This window comes from Myodes glareolus, chromosome 1 (assembly GCF_982192425.1).
Source record: "Myodes glareolus chromosome 1, mMyoGla1.1, whole genome shotgun sequence".
Lineage (NCBI taxonomy): Eukaryota > Metazoa > Chordata > Mammalia > Rodentia > Cricetidae > Myodes > Myodes glareolus.
The window spans coordinates 80,978,898-80,999,324 of record NC_142026.1 but is presented as its reverse complement, the minus strand read 5'-3'; the positions used below and the strand labels follow the sequence as shown (position 1 = coordinate 80,999,324).

General features: G+C 38.7%; 1 protein-coding gene across 4 annotated transcripts in view; it reads right to left on the bottom strand.

Moving 5' to 3' along the window:
• Window positions 1-20,059, bottom strand: part of Grik2 (glutamate ionotropic receptor kainate type subunit 2) — a 625,308-nt gene extending 605,249 nt beyond the window's left edge. For 3 of the 4 annotated variants that reach the window (XM_048449039.3, XM_048449041.3, XM_048449040.3), the window contains exons 1-2: window positions 19,935-20,059; window positions 14,221-14,621 (exon numbers count right to left, since the gene is read on the bottom strand). In XM_048449039.3, the coding sequence (XP_048304996.2) occupies window positions 14,221-14,335 (115 nt within the window). In that variant the 5' untranslated portion in view covers window positions 14,336-14,621; window positions 19,935-20,059. Of the gene's footprint in view, window positions 1-14,220; window positions 14,622-18,931; window positions 19,072-19,934 lie in introns of those variants that run through there. The other variant, XM_087910525.1, reaches the window with a different exon arrangement.
• Between the last annotated feature and the right edge of the window lie 368 nt (window positions 20,060-20,427).

The following is a 20,427-nucleotide window of genomic DNA, read 5'->3' as shown; positions in this document are numbered from 1 at the left end:
GATATCTATATGTCACTCTTTCTGTCTTCACATAAATAAACCTTGCCCCTTGATATCTGAGATGACCCCATGATTCATTAGTTTAGGGTTTGATTGCCATCACATGGACTTTTGGAAAGTGGCTGTAATCTAACAGCTCTGGTGTAACCAGTGGATTAATCTGTTCATAGTTTCATGATAGTGTGACATTACTTAGAAGTTGTGAGGATAAGAAAGTGAGGTTTAGTTGAAAGATGTGGGTCTTTATGATTCTCTCTCTCTCTCTCTCTCTCTCTCTCTCTCTCTCTCTCTCTCTATCTCTCTCTCTTTCTCTCCCTAAACTTTCTCTGAAGCCACAAGGTGAACATTTGCCCTGCTATACCCAATTTGCCATATCCTTCCTTCGTACAAGCACAAAGAAATGGGACCAGGTACATTTGGACTAAAACTTCTGCAACTACAAGCCAAAATGACTTCTTAGGGATCTTTTAAATTGTTTCTCTCAGGCATTTCTCACAGCAATAAAGAATAGACTAACACAGAAAAAGTATACAGCAGTGTGGCCATGAAGCTACTACTCCTGTCAATTTGATTATGAAGCATTAAGAAATGGTTTCCGGGATGGATTTGGGAAAGTTTGGAGACGTGTCGAGGGGAACCCAGAATACTGATAAGAATATGCATCGTTTATTAATTGTTTCTCTCAGTGTCTGTGCTGCTGGGGTTATATTTAGGACAAGAGAGACATACATAGATTTAATCTACATAGGAATTACAATAAGACAAGATCTCCTGAGTAAATTGGGAGCATGGGGAAGGGTGGGAGGGGAGAAGCAGGGAAGGGAGCAAAGAAGAAATGTAGAGCTCAATAAAAATTAATAAAATAAATCATTTCTTAGTTTCTTTTCCTGTTGTTATGATAAAAAGTACTTAAGGGAGTCAAAATTTACTACTCTATGCTCACAGTTCCCTGTTATATTTCATCATAGTGGAGAACTCAAAGCAACAGGAACTTGAGTGGCGTAATAACATCAAATCCATAATGAGGAACAGAGAACACTGAAAATGTGAATGTAGTACAGTTCCTTCTCCACTTATATAGACTATGATGTCAGCTAGGGAATGACAGGTCCTTCCACCTCAATTAATGAAATCATGACAACTCGCCCACATGCATCCTTACAGGCCCATCTCCTAAGTGATTTTATATCTTTACAGTTGTGCTGCCCATCACAGATGGTGAGCACTGCACTCATGAAGTTGCAGAGAGAAATGAGAACAGTATAGGTCATTGTACTAGAAAATTAAGCTATCTACACTTCGTTCATCTCCTAAGATGTAATGAGTGAATAAACTAGAAGGTAATGGATTAATTAATTTGAAAAGCAAAATTTCATTCAATGTCATAATTCAGGTTGTTCCATAGCTATTGCAAGCTGCTTTTATCTAGCAATACTAGAGAGCCAAAAGCATATCAGAAAGGCAAAACCTTACAGTGTGATTGCCCAGTGTAAAGTTGTGACAAAGGACAATACTATTGATTAAAAAATACAGCAATTGCAAAAACCCAAGCACTGGAATATTTTTGCTGTGGGAAAATAGTAAAGATGGTCTGAGGACACCCTAGGAAACCATAGTTAACCCATCACAATACCAACGATGTAAAAATATAGGCACATTTGAAAAGCTCTTAGAAGATTGCTGGAGTAACCTGCTCACAGAGGGCCTTAAGTTGGAATATGGACATCTCGAACAAACTCAAACTTGAAATTATAGATATATGTATCTAAAGGTATAATTTCCCAATATTAAAGAATAAACATTTCCAAATATAAATACGTATTGTTAAACAACACTTAAAAGTAAGTTTTCTGAGGTAAATGTTAGCAAATAATTATTACAGGCTTCTTTAGTAGAAAATTGAAAAAAAAGGTACCACAATCATACATCATCTTAGACAATATTTATAAAACAACACCTGTTTAAGATCCCATTGGGCTATGGTGTTAACATGTAGAAATATTCAAAGAGCTCAAATATAAAGAATGAGTCATCCCTTCAGAGGCTTGCTGACAGCACAACACTGTCTTCTGTGAGTGATATAACATCCAATTTCCAGCCATTATCTACCAAGTTTATTCACTATTTTGCATAATTTAGACATATCTATCAGTTGTCAATCCAAATCCTGTCCATTATAAGTAGAGGGGAAGTAAGTTAAACATTATAAGATCTAAGACAATCTAATTCAGAAAATTATTCTCAATCTACCTGGAGTAGTTTTATTTTGTTCTGTTAAACACAGTTACTGAAGCAGGAGTAAGGAAAGAAAAGAAGGAGGGTCCTACATCATAAAACTATGAAATTCTCATAAAATACTGAGAAATAAATTTAACCCAAAATGTGAAAAATTTTAACACTATCAACTATAAAATACTGTGTAGTAAAGTAAAAAAAAAACCCAGAAACAGATATTGGGGTTCAACCTAAAGACCAGAAAAGCAAAGCAGTCAGCTACTGGCGCTTAGTCTCATTCTGAAGACTCCTGAAGGCAGGATCACCATTTTCGGATTGAGGTAGAGGTAAGAGCCAGTGGATGCTTTGCTTTTCTGGTTTTCAGGTTGAACCCCAATATCTTTCTCTGGGTTTTTATTAATTGTGCTCCAATACACAATGAAAGAAACAAAAGAAAAAATAGAAAAATGTCTCAAGTCCATGAAAAAGTGAGTCATCTTCAACCACAGAATTTTCATCTTTAGAAATTGGTAATTTAAATTATTTAAAGTCTCCTCACTTCTAATGTGAAAAAAAAAAACGTGAGAACTGTTCAGCTAATGAAATTGTCTAATCAATGCATGAGTTTATATAGCAGAACACCTGATTAAATTCTACCTTTTGAAGAAAATAAAATGTAGCTCAAATCTTAAAGTATAGTTGATATGTGGAATTAAAGGAAGACAAAAAAATCTAGAATATCTAAAGATTAATGACACAACTTAAAAAGAAAACCTAGACATACATAAAATTAAGTGTGTTTTATAAAACTAAACTTTAGTCTATTTCCATTTTAACTTTAAAAAAAATCTCAAGACTGCCTCTGAGATTTTTGAAAACTAATCATTTAAAATCTCAATGTCTGCTGTATTGTAGTGGCAAATTCCTTTAATCCAATCACTTGGAAGGTAGAAGTTGATGACTCTCCAGTAGTTTGAGGCTAGCCTGATCCAGGTCAGCCAGGACCACTTAGTGAGACCATGTCTCAAAGAGAGAGAGAGAGAGAGAGAGACCACAAACAAACATAAAACAAATAAATTAATAAATAAAATCTTAATATCCTCAAGATTCAGAAAATTTTTCTAATCAAAATTATGTTATAAATGCTTTAAATAAAATAAAATTTTCCATATATAATTTAAGTTGTTCATTTGATTTTCCAAATAGTTTAATGACTTTTGATGTGGTGCAGGAGAATTGTCTGTATTCTGTCAATCATGTTTTAAATAAATGCTGATTGGTCAGGCAGGAAGTATAGGCAGGTCAACCAGACAGGAAGTAGAGGCAGGGTGATGAGAATGGGAGAATTCTGGGAAGGAGGAAGCCCATTCCTGCCAGTCTAGCCCAAATCACTGAAGAAGCAACATGTGACCTGCCCTGCTGTGAAAGATACCGAGCCATGTGGCTAACATAGATAAGAATAATGGGTTAATATAAGCTATAAGAGCTAATAAGTAGCCTGAGCTAATGGGCCAATCAGTTTTATAACTTATGGAAATCTCTGTGTGATTTTCTTTAAGCCTTGCCTGTTGTGGGGTACAGGGTGGGACAGATACCCCAACAAGCCAGCCCTCATGTTACATTGATGTGATAACATTTGTTGAGAGGATTCAAGTTGCTTATCACTCATTTTTTCCTACCACTTCTGTGCCCATTCCTCAATTCTGGGGTAGATCTTTAATGGTACCTCAGAATAGTCCTAGAAAACAACAGTAAGGCAAGTTTTCAGGGTAACACCACAGTCTGTTCACATAAAAAGGGGATTCCTGAAATATTGCCTGGGACAACTCCTTGTTGTAGCAGTCAGTGTAACCAAACAACAGGTCCTCTTGACAGGTCCTCTTGCTCATCTCAAACAAATGTAGCATATTAGAATGTTTGAAAGTTTCCTTAAGCATCATAAATGGCCAAAATATAGTCATGAGTACACTTTTGAGCACTAAGTAAAACTACTTTTTACATTCCAAGGTGAAAAATGAATCATGGTTTAGAGCAAGCATGGCCTTTCAGAAATGGCTTGCGTGGGTATGTTCTTGCAATGAAACAGAAAGTCTTGAGCTCCCTGACTTAGCGTAATTTCTTTATTAGTTTGCTTTGCTTCATACTTACTTCTGGATATTTGAGAAGAACAGTTAAAGTGCTGATATGGAAAAATGAAACAGAAGCTATGGACCTTCCCTTCCATAAAACAAATTTAACAGAAATCTGTTGTGTTACTCAAAAAAAGCATTTTTTTGCTTTTTTTAAAACTAGATTCTGGTGGATTTAAATAAGGATTATTAAGATTAATTTAGAAAATTATATTACCTTAAAGGTTTAGTCACAGTCTTAAGAAATTGAGCAAGAAGCTCATGATGAATAACAAACAGTTCTTTATTCCACATGTACATACTAAATCACCAACATAATTTCAATTAAAATAAAGCCTTTACAGACTAGAAATGTGAAGCTCTATGCATTCTCCTATTAATTCCTACAACCTTAAAGCTTAACAGATGGAAAGTAATAAGCATTCTCCAGAAAGGAGATTTAATTATCGTTTCTAATTTATGACTACCATAAGAACAGCCTACTAAACTCATAGTCCAGGTTCTTGAGTTCATGTATACTTATATAAATAATCTATTTCACTGCAGTATTTTAATTTTTATCTTATATTTTCACCTAAAATATTTGTGAATTAACACAAATTATGCACATAATGATGTATGTTATTCATCACATACACATATAGTTGAAAGTTCCATGTACTAGAACTGTCTTAGAACAAGGCATAAAATACTGAGATTTCCTTCAAGCAATTTATTATATCTTTCAAAGAAGCAAATCATACTTTTAAATTGTCCTCCAATGAACTTCCTTCAGATTAACTGACACACTTGCTGGCCACATGCTAATGAAACAGTCTTTGCTTCCTTTCATGATGGGTTAGTTTCGATCCCAGTTTGACTAGACTACTGCTTATCAGGCATTTGGTCAAACATTCTAGGTGTGATTCTGAAGATGCCTCTTGATGAAGTTCACATCGGAAGAGTAGGGAAAACAGCTCACCATTCCTAAGCAGCTCTGGTTTATGTGGAGGTCATGGCTAATACAATCTGCAATTTCAGGTCAAGAGATTTTCCCCTGGTACTAGAGTTTAATTCCCTTGCATAACCTAGGTAAGCACTCTACCTCAAGACATACCCCAATCACATAGTTTCTTAAAGATTTCAGAGATAAAGGACAAAAGTTTATTCTTGAGTCCATTTCAGGCATATAGTCAATGGAGACTCACTAGCTCTTTATCTTGGCTAAGAATAGGACAAAAGACAAAAGAAATCATTTGATGGCTTGTTGCCTCACTCTTACTGGCTTTCCAAGACCTACAGAGAGTTCAAATCTTATCACCCAGACACTAAAGTTCCACACAGCCAGGATCATATTTATGTCACCATAGAGCCTGGCCATAACTCTCATAAAGCTTAACTTTTAATTCATATTCAAATTCTTTCTCTCATAGGAATTCTTCTTCATTTTTTCCATCCCCTTCCCTATATATGTTTGTTAGGTCCCAACAAAAGTCTCAACTACTATAAAAACTCAAGTTCATCATAACTTCCTTTTGAGGAGATTCTAATATATTTATTTTGCTAATGGTGTACCATGTGCATATACCTTCTCTCTTTAAGTGTACAATAACAAATCCTTGAAGTCAGAACCTCAGTCTTCAAATCCTATTTCTTAATTGCCTGACACTGTTTGTCAGATGAATAAATGTGACAAACGATTTAAGCACTGGGAAAAGGAAGACAAAAGCAGGTATGAAAAGAGCTACAAAAGATAATAACCTATTGGAGTGTTCTGTGAAGGAAAGGTGGGCAACAAAGTACAGGGAGCTAATGCAATCCACTAATTTCCCTCAAAGTGTGTAAAGCAGAGGGAGGCAGAAAGTACACTGAGAAAATGTCATAATTCAGTGAAAGCATCACTAGCCTGCTCAAAAGCCTGACACATCATGAGCAGGCTGCTTAACTGTCCCTGTTGATTCATCTCAAAACTTGCTCTCTGAAGTCTGCTTGCTTCAGGTAATTTAGCATCCTATAGCTTCCATTTATCTTGAGAGTTCCCATTTCATTTCTCTATTCTAGGGAAGAAAGGGTTTGAACTTATGAGGGGCTGCTGTACCGTTCATGCAAATGCTTTAGCAACTAAAAATAAAGATCAAAGTCAATCCCAGAGGCCAAATACCTATGAATATGCTGGACTTCAAAAGTGGAAGTTTTCTTTAATATCTGCTTTGTTTATTTTATCATTTAAAAGAAGCATTAGCCCCAGAGCATAGAAGAAAGGTGAGCTAATGTTAGAAATGAAAATTCAATGCAATACCTTCCAAATGCTCACTTAATTAATTCAATGATGGGAACTAAACTGGCTGATTTTTTTTTAAATGCGGAAGGCATTGAAGGTTTTTTCTTAACGATTTGGAGAAAATATGTCTATATAGTATCACTGATATCTTATTTAAAATAATCACAAATGCTCAAAGATTTGGACTAAAAATAATAACAATGATAAATTTGCAAAACTCTGAGGTATGTGGTAATGAACCTAGAAATCATGTCCTTTAGCTGCTGTCTGTCTCAGCCTCCAATTCCTACCAGTGCTAATCACTCCACACTCCCCTCGGCACCCAGGATCCTTTGTATCTGAGCATCTCTGTCATATATTGAATCAGTTGTTCTAATAAATTCATCCTAACTGCACAGTCTTGGGACTACGTACCTTCTCATCCTGAATATACTTCGGTTAAAACAAGACAGGAAATACTTAGTCAAAAAGAAGAGGGAAAATGACTGAAAGAAAAAACCTGATACTCAGACAATTTTTCAGATTTCCACACATGGCCTTTCTGGTTAGAGTAACTTAGCTCTCTACAAAAATATAGGAGGGACTTTTCAGTTTTTAATTGAAGAATAAATGATTTAAATTGATCAATAGAAATAAACCTAAAAACAAAATTAAATTTGAGTACCACCATCATTGAACAATATCTTCAGTGCTCCAATACAAAACTAAAACAACATTTAAAAAGTAAAATCTCGAAGGAAGGCCTAATGGGTCTTCTCAAGCCACCTACTCACATTACTAAAATTTATTTTTTATCAGAGTCGCTAATTGTTTGGTGTTACAGATGTGAGCCAAAAGACAGATACATTTCTTTACTTATATTGATAAGAAAATCAGATGAGGCTTAGAAAACTTGAATAATATGGGATAGGCGGGGCAATGAAAGCAGGTGACTGTGAGGAGCTAGCCTACCTGCTACATGATTTGAATTTGTACAAATAAGATTTTTAAAACAATATCCAAAACTGTGAACAATTAAAATTTTAGATCCTTACATGTGGAATATTTTCTGGAAATATCAAAAGAATTGATAACAAGGAGACATTTTTAGGTAACATGAATCAAGGGGAATAAATAAGCCCACAAGAGGCCAAATGGCAGAATCTTGATTTTATCTTGGGACTGACCACCACACCTAAAATTTTCCAATGCAAAGCAAGAAATTGTTCCTTTGGCAGGAGAATATGGAGGCACTAAACTTTAGTGACTGAAGTGTTAAACAGATTGCAAATGCTTCCTTAAGACAAAGGTTAGTATTTCAAAGACAAAACAAGTAGAACCAATATCTGTTACTGTCACTGTCATGAAACTGCAGAAGGCAAAGCTTTCTTTGTCATCTCTAGCTTCCCTATGACAAACAAGCTTTGTTTCTAAGAAGAAAAAGTGATCACTTCAAAACTTGCAAAGAGAAATCAAGCTTGTTTGCTTGCTTTGTTTTGTTTTACACTACAACAAATAAAAGATTCATCCTGAAAACTTGCCCTTTACATGTTTTATATAATCAAAAAAAAAACCCTAAAATTTTCTTGCTTTTGAGATGAAAGAGACCTGTAATTCCAGTTATTAAGTCATCTTAAAAATATTTCTTTATTGAAACTTGGTCCTAAACCTAGGTTCACAGTACATGAAGAAGGTCTAAAGAAGACTTATTTAACCTACATTAGATCTTGATAATGCATTAATGAGTCTTTTAAAGGGATAATTTTAATTCCCCAATCTTCAACCATAAAGACTATATAGTGCTAATCTGCCTTGCCCTTTCAATTAAACTTGTTAAGGGCTTTCTATTTAGTCAGCACCCTGAATGGGCCATTAAAATTCTTGTTCGGTAAGAGTTGTGTTCAGTGCTCTGTTGTTTTAAATTCCATTAAATCCAAATGGTCTTTATCGCCCCATGACCACTGTGACTTCAATCAGCCAATTTAATTACCTTACACAATTGTCAGCAGAAGCAGCAAAGAAAAACAGGAAGCCATATGACGTTATCAGATAGAAGTCTACCTCTCCAGTGTTTAATCTAGACTCATCAAGAATGATGATGCGCACCTACTTCCTGCCTTTCTGGGGGGCTTTTGGCCTTCCATTTCATGCCAAGAGTTAGAATTTAAGATCCATTCAGAGCACTTTTAATACTGTGATAAGTGAACTACTAGAAGCCCCTAGAAGATAAATCTTCATTACTCACAAAAATAAAGGAATAAAAGTAAAGCCTGCATCCCAACACATGGGACCACAATAGGAAAAGGATCTGCACACCTCAAGCACTATGCGTGCAGCAGATAACAATTTAAGTCTACACATGAGAAAGTCAGTAGACTATATTTGACTCTATTTTAAAAATCGGCATTAAAATTTTCAAGAAATATGTAGAGTTGAGGCTACAGTAGTAGCAGAGTAAGATCCTAAACACACGAATTCACTCATCCATGTAAATGTTAAATTTGTAACATAAACAAGAAAATCATTTTATTTATCAGAAATTATGATAACTAAACACCGTAAGAGATTATGTCATTTTATCATAGATGACACGTTATAATCTGGGAATAGATTTGAAATTTTCTGATAATCAATATTGCTAGAGTAGTGGTTCTAAACCTGTGGGTCATGGCCCCTTCTGCAAACCTTTATCTCCAAAATATTATTTCATAACAATAGCAAAATAACAGTTATGAAGTAGAAACAGAAATACTTTTGTACTTGGGGTTATCACAACATGAGGAACGGTATTACAGGGTCAAAGCATTAGGAAAGTTGATAGCCACTGATCTATACTATTTTTCCCCTTCGTGAAAGCAGTTTAAATTTATTTATTTATGTATAAATCTATTTCTTTGCAGAATAAATGTTGAAACAGTGTCAGTATAGAATCTGGGAATAAACATGCTTTACTGATCACTTAAATTGAACCAGAAGCCAAACTTCTCTGAAAAACGGTCCATCGATATATAAAGCCTTGTTCATTTCTGAAGGACAACCTTACAAAGGCAGAGAAAACACGGCTGAGTTCCGCGTGACTGGGTGGAGAGCGGGTTCTGGAGCACACAAAGACCATTTCTCAAAGTCGACTTCTGAAACGATTGTGCCTCCCTTGATGGATCACATCAAGTTATTCTTGGACGCTTTAAAACTAAGCTAGAAGTTTTCAGAAAGGGGAATCTTTATAAAAACGCACCCTCATTTGGTGATTCTAGTAGATTTTTCTCAGCTGCCATCCAGAGCTCCGGTGACCAAGTTTTATCTTTTTCAGAGATACTGGCTGCTATCACTCCCCTCTCCTCTCTCAAGAATCAGTTTCCAAACTCCTAGACATAAGGCCACTCCTCCTTCCCTCCCACTTTACCTCCCAAAGGAAGAAAAATCTCTTTCAAAGAACACGTGGAGAGTGGCAGCTTCGCAGCTCTCAGTCAACTGCCTTCAGTTCCTACATGTTGTAGTCTATCTGCCAGGAAGTCTTGTCTCTGGGAGTACAGGACAAATTCCACAAGAACTGGTTTCTTTCCTCCCGAAGTGATTTTTTGTTTGTTTGTTTGTACTAGTGGACTGCTCCTGGCTGTGCCTTCACCTAGGGCTTGTGCATCAGGTATGCAAAACTGTACCAGTGGATAACAGCTGGCTGAAGTGTAGTGCCAAGAAAAATCACAGCAAATCTTGGGAGGAAGACAAAAACTCGGAAATATTTTGAACAAAAACAATCCGCGGACTGGCTTTAAAAATAAAAATTAAAAAAAAAAGCAGAAATGTCACATAGTAAGGAGTGGCAGACCATTTATTTGCTCACCTTATTGGAAAAGGCTATTTTGGAGAAACTACTCAGTTTCAAGGTTTTGGTTAATGTGTTTGCTCCCCGTGTCCTAAATAGCAATGTCTGTTAAGACTCTGAATAATCGAACCTCAAGTTCGGAAAGAGTAGCAGTCTGGGGTGTGGTGACAATAAAGAGGATGAACAAACAAGCCAAAATCCAGAGAGATTAACCAGGGCAGCAATGAAGTCTGTTCACAGCTGCGTCTTTGGGGACTGGGAACAGAGCAGAAGAGAAGCAGCCCGAAGAGAGGGGTCCGCTTTAGTAGAAGAAATGTCTTAGGTAGAACTGTGGCTTCAGAAACTCACTCAGAGAAACACACCCACTTGGGTCTCCTGTTGGCCCATTCTTAGAAGCAGCTGCATAAGAACAATGGTATCTCATTTCCATATGGCTGGGCAGAGGAGTGTGGCCTCTGGTGCAAGGTCTGGTGAAATGCCTGGGGGCAGTGGTGGGCTTTGCGCCCAATTCAGCATGCTGCAGATATCCGACCTGACCAGGACTGAGGGCCTGACTTTCATACCCCTGGAAAACACTCCCTCCCCCGTCCCCCCGCCCCCCGGGAGGGGCACCTTCTGAAGAAACCCAGTTATGTCTCAGGTTCCAAGGTAATGAAACCGCCAGGATCCAAAATAAAAGACCCCTATGTCCAGGTCTCTCAGCCCCACTGGCCTTTAGGTAACACCTAGGCAACATTTGGGTGCCCTCCCTCACTACCTCATATGGCCTTACAGCTTTGGGAAAGAACCCAGGGGTCAATGCTGCAGAGTAGTTTACCTAGCAGCTACTAACACAGTACACTGTGCCCAAAGTCCGGCCTTGCATAAGGAAAGGGCTGCTCCTGGGTGCAGCTGCAAAGTTTTCTTTGGTCCTCTATCGCTGTGGCCAAATCAAGGATAGCAACAGAGCAACCCCACCCCGAACCCCTCCCACGTCATTGCAGCTCCATGGTTTGGGGGCGGGGAGAGAAAGACTGAGAGTGAGGTTGGCTTAGAGAAGGCAGGGAAAAGAAAGTACTCCAGGATCAAGACAGACTGAGCGGTGTGGAAGTCTGCCTTTCCAGGAGGTGTTAAGAAGAGGAAGGGGTCAAGTCTTTTGGGAACATGGAGAAGAAGGGCACAGAGATTATAAAGGTGAATTTTCATCATCAGTTGTAGAAAAGAGAAGCTAGGGTGGCCTCAAGTCAGCTTCCCGGTTGCCATAGCGCCAAGGAGAAGCGCCAGAAGCCGGCAGCCCCAAGCCTTTCTCCCGGACAGGCTGTAGCCTCACACTAAGCTGACTCCGGGAGAGGTCTGAGACAAGGCTGTGGCTTTCACCCATACCTAGCTGTCTGCCACTGCTCAAGCGCAGCTGCCCAATAACAATCCCAGCCCTTTCCTCCTAGGGCAGGAGGCCAGCGATGGCTGAACTTCAGAGTCAAAGTTTAAAATAAACATTTTCAACAGGCACATATAAGAGCGTAACTAAACACCAATCCACTTAGTACTTTTTTACACTGTAAGAAAATAAAACTCCCACCACTGCATCAAAATAGTCTCAACAGGGAAATGTTCCAATGATTACAACTGTACACAATCCTTCCTGGTGAATCAAGTCAGATTTGGAGACCATGGATCTCCAGGTGGAAGACATTTGATGCCAATGTAGAAACAGAAATCGTCTAGAAAATAGAATGTTGGTCTCAGGTGTGACAGGACTGATTTGGAGGTCTTCACCTAGTGCCCTGTTTTTTAAGGACATTTTTAGAGTTTGTCTGGGAAAACCGTGTGTGTGTGTGTGTGTATGTGTGTGTGTGTGTGTATGTGTGTTTCATTTTAGAAGGGTTTACAGTTTTCCCAAGAATCTAGGCTCTTGTGTGTGTGCTCTTTTAGAAAGCTGTTACACTGCCACAGACACCAAGATTTTTAATATGAAGATATGAAATGATCAGCAAATCTAACAATCTAATGATTCAGCAAATATTGTGGTATAGGACTAGAACAGCAATAATTACTTCATCTTAAAGAGTATTAGTAGCAATTTCCAGGCCCCAGTTCATCCTTCCCCCAATCACGTACATCCTTAACAATGCATACTCATTCATGAACACACATGAAAAGACATACATGATTGTTTAAGTACTTTGGATTAAAAAATATTTGGGGGTGGGACTTCCATGTATAGTATGTCCCATGCTAATGGCCAAATTGCTGTGACACACATAACATACATATCTTCACACACGGTTCCTGGGAATATAGGGACTTCTTTAATCCTGTTTAAAGAAGCAAGCATTCCTGTGGATGCTTGTTGCTAAGAGCAACATGCGTAAGTACCATCTAAAGACTGAAGAAAGCAGGAAAATACTCAAGCCAGACCTAGATATACTCTATTGTCTCACGTTATTACTAGTCTTCTTGACTCTAGATGACACATGGGGAGGAGGCTATATTTTCAAATATATGTAAAAGTATTTCTACTTTATTTCCACTTGGGGAAGACAGTGAATTTTAGCATAAGAGAACGATCACTTTGGAAAAATAGATGATACTCGTGTTACAGAAGGTACAGGGAACCTCTGCTATATATCAGACAGAAAACTTAATGTGTCTACTTTTATTTCAAAGACGCATACTCTGATTTATGCCCTACCCTCTCTGGTTTAGATCCTCTTAGAGCTGACAGAGAAGGCACCTAGAGTGAGCACTCAAGCCCTGCTGCTGACTTTCTCCTCTTTTGGAATGCCCTTTTTTAGGGAACTTTCCTTGATGAGTTCCCAACTCACTGAAAATATCCCACTGGTCATCCAGAGCAGCTGAGCCTTTCCCACATTTCATTTCCTTCAAGGAGACCTCCTGACTAGTGACTGTACTGGAAGCTCACTTTTAGATTTTCTTTCAAGAGAGAAAGAAGCCTAGGTTTTGGGTAAAACTATAAATCCTTCTCAAATGTAACTATATAGGATCTTTTATACATGCCAGAGTGAAACAAAGATGCACTTAGAACCCCATGCTCAACACCCCTCCTCCCTGGCGCCCTCGCCTCCAGTTACTAGTATTCCTTATTTATTAGGTTGGAATTCTGTATGAGGGGAGAACAGGGAGAGAGAGCTGTGAAAGAACTCAGCAAGTTAAAAAACAAAACAAACAAGAAGCTTGCCATGAGTCACTATTGCGCTGCACTAAGTGCATCTTCCCACTATGAAATAAAGCCTTAAATTATATAGCACTATTTCTTAAAGCTCTGCATATGAAAAAGACCACCAACGAAAGAAAAAGATTAAATTGACCAGTAAGATTTGTTTACAGAAGAAATCAGAAGGACGGTGCCCTGGGTTTGCAAGTGAGAACCTAGGCAGGTCTGGGCAGAAGCAGACAGATGCAACTCATGGAAGAGTTACCAGACATTAACTCATCAGTAGCACATGCTACTGGTTTGCCAGCCCTAGCGCTCACTTTGACTCAGACCGTGCCACCCAGATAGCTGGAGGGTTCCCAGGGAGACCAAAGCATCCTAGGCTGACGTGCCCCATCACCGCTGTCCCTATGGCAGGCTACGGTTAAGCGATCTGTCGGCCAATAAATAGTACCACGAACTAGCACCTCCTTCAACCTCTCGGGGGCCCAAAATAAAATGAAGATAAAAAAAGAGGATAAATGAAAGCAGGGGGCGGTCTCTGAAATCAGGGAGGGAGCAGGTCTGGAAGCAGCAAGCCCACGCCAAGCAGAGCGACTGCCTGTTTACATCCGGCGCCTCGGAGCCCACACAGGCAGTGGTGAGATACCGGGAATCTTACCGAATCTTAACACATGTGTGGTTCCTTGCGAATATCCGATCCACAGTAAGCAGAGCAGGACTTTAATGGAGCGACTGAAGACTAGATTACTTAGAAACGGGGAAATAATCTTCATGATGTTTCCGTGCCTGCGCGCGCGGCACCCACTTCCCCGATCTAGCGTTAGGCTCCGGGCTTGGACAAGAAGACGGATTCGTGGAGTAGTAACCGCAGACACAATCACGGCATGGTCACAGAAAGAGGAAGGAGTCTCCGCTTCCCGAACCCATTAGCAGTCGCTGCATGTTCTTCACTCACTGCACCAAGGAGCAAGCTTCCACTGCAAGGGATGGTGGGACATCCATGTTAGTCGGGGAGCATCCGGAAGAAATCCAGTAAGCACAATGTCCAGCCACGCGAGCCTGGGAGAGCACAAGAAAAGGAAAATCAATAGGAAGTCCAGCCTGGCAACGACTAGGTGTCGAAAGCCAGCCACAGTCCCAACACAAAGGGCGCTTTGCTGGCAAGGGTTTCGCCAGGCCCTTATTCCACTGCACTGCTGCACAGCTTCTGACGTTAAGCCAAGATAAAGTGAGAAAAATTGAGATAGCTGCTTCCTGCCACTGAGCTTCCCAATATATATTATGCAACCGTTCTGATAGCTCGCCTTGAGTAGCCAAAAAGGAAGATTTATTTACGTGATGCGATGAAAATTGCTTTGATTTTCAGTAAGACCCTGCAGAAAGTGCCTGGCGTATGCAAACACGCTTCTTACAATCAGCTGATGAATTTTAATAATTGACTAAGTCAAAGTCACTTTGTCTAGGAGTTGTGTTTTTAAAAAGGATGTGCTCTGAAACAGGGAACTGTGCTGTCAGTCTAACTTGCTGTTAAGCTGAAGGAGTCTTATATTTTTAAATCTGAGTAGAAAAGATGAAATGGGATAATAGGTGGGATGCAATTGGAGAGTTGAATCTGTTTTTAAAAACCTGAGTGACATATTCCTTGATTAGTAAAGAGATATTTTCTCAGGTGGACTTTAGGGAGAAAAATGGGAGAATCATTTTTCCAACTCATTTATCATCCCTGAAATAATCTTATACAAAGATAATGGGCTTTGAGCTGTAGCAGCAGATTCCAGAGGTTTTGTACCCACATTTTATCTTTTTAAAGTTATTTTTTTCTTTTAAAACTGGAATATAGAATCAAAGTTTTGTCTTTAAAAAAGTGTTGTCATCGGCTATCTTTCTGTTGGAATTATTTAAACTTATTTTTCCCTCTGGACTATCACAAGTAGAAATTTATTCAAGGTAAAAGTATAGAAATGTATACTTCTTTTAATATGAAAATTTTGCAGAAATACGCAATACACTTCACAAGTAGTACAGTTAGCTCCAAATCCACTACTACCATTTAAATCAATAGGAAGAGCTAATGAGGAAAGCAATAGCAATGCCATCGATGAAATTTTGACCTTATTAAGAAGTGCAAAGGGCAAATTGTTGAATTTGTGCTTTACTATTAATCTCTCTTCATTATCAATAAATAGGGCACAAGTTCGACTTTATAAAAGTTATAAGATCTCATCATACTGAAGAATACCTCATTTTAAAGGAGTGGTTTGAGTGTTAATTAAGTTCTTGTATTACTATGGTTATGTTGTTTCTACACTGTAAGAAGACACTACAATATATTCATTCCATCATACTGACTTTTACTATCTATATTTTCTTAAGATACTATTATAAAATGCTGATTGAAAGAAATCTACATTTTCAGATGCACTAAGAGACATTGATTTTTTTAAAAAAGCTGGAGGCACAACTGCAGTGTCAAAAATAAGTATCATGAATAGCTAGTTCGGCAATCTAGCAGGCAATCCCGTCAAACAATTCCACTATTTGAGCACTTTAAAAGGAACGCCTAGTGCTGAAACCAAAGGTATCTAGCGACTCCTTCAGTCCATGTTTGAAACATCACTTATAAAATACGTTAAAAACCAACATGTCCTGTCTTGTATTTGCTGTCTCATTTATTTCATTCTATTTGTTCATTTTTAGGCTTCACTGTCGTAGAGATAATAACAACAGCCAGTGAAAATACATATTCTTGGTTGTTTTCATTTCCCATTATAACTGATATCAGCTACCTGAAAATAGCATGTTCAGTTGTGACTAATCAAATTTCTGCAATTTTTGCAATGTAGCTAGCATTTCGTGGACCCAAAGTAAACAGGCTGTACCACAATTTTTGTTCATGAATTCTTTCACCATAACAGTATTTGTCATAGGCTTTGTCATCATTCTACTTACACCTAGCATTCTCAGCTGCTCATGTGCTATCATTGGTGGATGTTTAGTGGGAAAGTGAAAAAGAAAAGCTTTGGGTTTATGAAACTCACACAAAATAAACTGCTAAATAAAGTCTAATGTAAATTTTCTTTACTACTAAGTGGTCTCCAAAGATCCAATTTATACATATATACATATCGTTCATTGATTTCATTTGCATCCAACAACTAAGTTGATAAGCTTTAACATAACAGCAATTCCACCTGTCCAGCTGGACTTCTTCAATACTAGGGGCAAACCTTTATTCAGAACCTCGGACAGCACTTCGGGCTTGGATTTCCTCTGATATTCAAAATTGTAAAATAAATGGATAATGTGCCATTTGAAGTGAAAATATGCATATTTCTATTACAGAGTCATCTAGTTTGACTCGTTGAAGAACATATTGTCAAGAAATCAATTTTGTGAACTGTGTTGAGTGTACTTTTTAATGTGAGTAATGGATTGTTCAACATGCCTGAGATACACAGTGTTTGCTTTCCAGGGCATACTACTACAAAAAGCCATGTATTCACTGTGAAGTCCCTCATGAAGACTAAAGAACTTGTTTCATCATACAAAAAAGAAATAACATGGAAGAATGTTGGATTCTGAAACATGCTGTCAATATTCAGCGGCTTAAGACATTTCTGAAATGTACAACTAGTTATCACGTTTAATTGCCCACCTCCAGATTTCCATCTGTTAGAGGGTGAAATGGATTAATTCCATCCTTTTTTCCTAAGCTTCACTCTTCAGACCAACAGCAACAACTCAATAATTTACCTTTCAAAGACAACAAAATGATGTGATGATGTAGGAGATGCCTTGGTTGTTATATGAATATTTTGAAGTTATTACAAGAATCTCCTCAATACTGACACTATAATTACAGTTCTTAGTGTTAATGGCTATTAAGTATTTTGTTGATCACATTAAATTACCTTAAAATTGTGCCAGTTCTGTATTTGCTTATTTCTTAATAGAAAATAAAAAATATTTTATTTAGATTTCCAATGATCATTTATATTTAAAAGTAGTAAAAATTGTGTGCTTTATCCTATAGATCCATTTGCTGTGCCGTTATTTCAACCACATGGCAATCTTTATTGCTAGGTTCTAAAGCTGTGAGGGTTCCAAGGTCAAAGCAAAAAAGAAAAATTGTAAGCACACACATATATACCCACACAGAGAGAAGCTATGTCAAGAAGAAAGCCTTAAAATATCAAAGAAGGCTGTTATGGAAAAACTACCAAGCCTATGGTGAATAATAAAGGAAGAAAATGTATAGCACATTCGTGCAAACCTTGTTCCTACAGCAACACAACAACGACAATGAGAACGACAGAAGGCGTTAGCTTCATCTTTCACTGCATTTTGTATTACCTGACACTAATGACCTCTTATTCTTGGGCACTATTACTTGAGAAGCAATTTTAGTTTCTTAGTCTCCTGGTGAAAATGAATCATATTCTAGTTAGCTGCCACCTGCTGGGGCATGAGCAAACGAGTAATAATCCTTATAGCAGAACCTTTAAAAGACAATTCCTATACCGTTGGCTAGAAAGAGCAAATGTTTATTCTAGAACAATCTGAATTTCAAAGCTGTCTCTAAGGTTCTTCCATATCATATGTGTAGTGTTTTTAATTTCCTCACACAAGTGAGAGACTTCCACCTGACCTCACATTGCTGTGCTGTTGTTATGGGACATTTGAGAAACCTTATCTTATAGTAACACCTAAGGCATTATTCTATGCAAGTGGCCTATTGTGTTGAGGTTTAGCTAAAATAAGCAGCTTGCTCAACCATAACATTAAAGGGGCCACAGAAAAAAGTCTGAGGCAGAGATCTGTGGGAACCACACTGTTGCATACTATGCGATCCACCCTAACTATACTACTATGCCATTCTTTATGATTCTAAACACATTATCACTTCTTCTACTAACATTCCACTATGTTCGTGGTTAATAATATTTATACTTTTAATTACTGTTTAGATGCAGAAAAATATATCTTAATTAAGAGAATGAATCAAATTGATTTATGTCTGTAGAGATCTTTTCTTTAAAATTCAGCATGCACAATCTTCAGTAGAGTTAAATTTAAAAGAAAAGACATAGGCATCTTAGCCTTTAGCCATTTTTGTCTTACCTTCTCCTACATATTTCAATTTCTTTACCATGTAAGTTTCTAAGGTCACTGGGATTTGATTAGCTTATTTGATTGCTGCATGAATGTGTTCTACAAAGTTATAAAGTAAGGAACTAAAACAACTACAAATTGAAATATAATTGCACATCTTCTACCAGCTAAACTGCAGACTTATTCACATAAATTATTCCTATCTTGTGAGATGAAAAGAATCAAACCACAGATAATTTCGATGAGAGAATACTTACAGTACGAAGATGAAGAAGTGATAAAAAGGGAATCTGTTCCTTTCCTTACCAGAAGGTAGTTCTTAACACTCTGCAACCTCTCAATCCAACCTTTAAATCGAAATCATTATCTTAGTAGCTCCAGTCTTATTTGATAGTCTCTCTCTCTCTCTCTCTCTCTCTCTCTCTCTCTCTCTCTCTCTCTCTCTCTCCCCACACACCACACACACACACACACACACACACACACACACACACACTCCTTCCTATCCACCTGAAGATAAAAATACGGGGGAATGTGGTTGGTTAAAAGTTCTGAACATTTATGATCTGCCTTGGTAGTGCAGCCAGTCCTAACCCCTACGGGATGCCCTGAGAGGTTTTTTTTCTCTTCCTTTCTTTTTCTTTCTTTCTTTCTTTCTTTCTTTCTTTCTTTCTTTCTTTCTTTCTTTCTTTCTTCCTTTCTTTCTTTCTTCTTTTCTCTCTCTCTCTCTCTCTCTCTCTCTCTCTCTCTCTCTCTTTCCTTCCTTTCTTCCTTCCTTTTTTTCTGAAGCTTTTAATACTGTCCTCAGTTAAAATCTCTACTTTCTCAGTCCAGAGCTATGGATCAGGGCATTCCAAGGATTGGTGGACGAAAGAGGGATGAGGAGTTGCTATGACACACAGACACACAGCTTCTTGCTTGTTCTTCTCTTCGCCTTGAGCGTGAGTCCCAGTAGTTGAGGCCACTTCCTGGCTTATACACTCATTAAAATATTTTATGTAGAGAATACAAACGCGCCTGCAGTCAAATGAGCCACTTGCATCCTACCGGGGACTGGCTGCAGCGAGTGGGACAAAGCCCTTCAAGAGACCTGCATCCAGCAGGTGCCTGGAGCGCACAGACTCAGCCGTGCTGCGCCGCTGCGCTTCTTCCTTTTCTCCTGGCTGTCAGCGATCCTTCGCGGTCCCCGGCTCCTTCGTACCAAGAGCAAACACTTTGGGAATGAGCTCCAGGGAGGGTCCACGACCAAGGATTGCTTACCTGGAGCTGGGTGAAGAAGGTGGGGAGGGACTGAGGTGGTCCCCTCGGAGCCGCGGCGGCAGGAGATCCAGCGGGAAGTCCTGGGCTTAGAGCCTCAGCCACGCAGCCGCCAGCGCGAGCGCGAGTGACGGCGGCGGAGGAGACCGAGACCGCGGAACCGCAGCGGTGGCGCTGGAGACAGACACGCCTCCTGGCGGGGGTTCCTCGCCTCCTGCTTTAAAGGAGCCGCATTTCTTTCCCGCAGCTGATACTAGCTCCAGGGCTCCCAGGCCCACCTGGGAACAGCGCCGTGCACTCCTTATTTCAATCCTCTTGTGGGAGAATTCCGGGTGTTGACCTTCTAGTGCTTCCAGAACACTCAGCACTGATTTCGTCCCCTACCAGCACATCCACATCCAAGGATAGGGGAACACGGGGACCAAGAAGTTCAGAATGATAGTGGGTAAGGCAAAAAAAAGGGCCAAGGAAATTGTTTGTCTCTAAAAAGCTACAT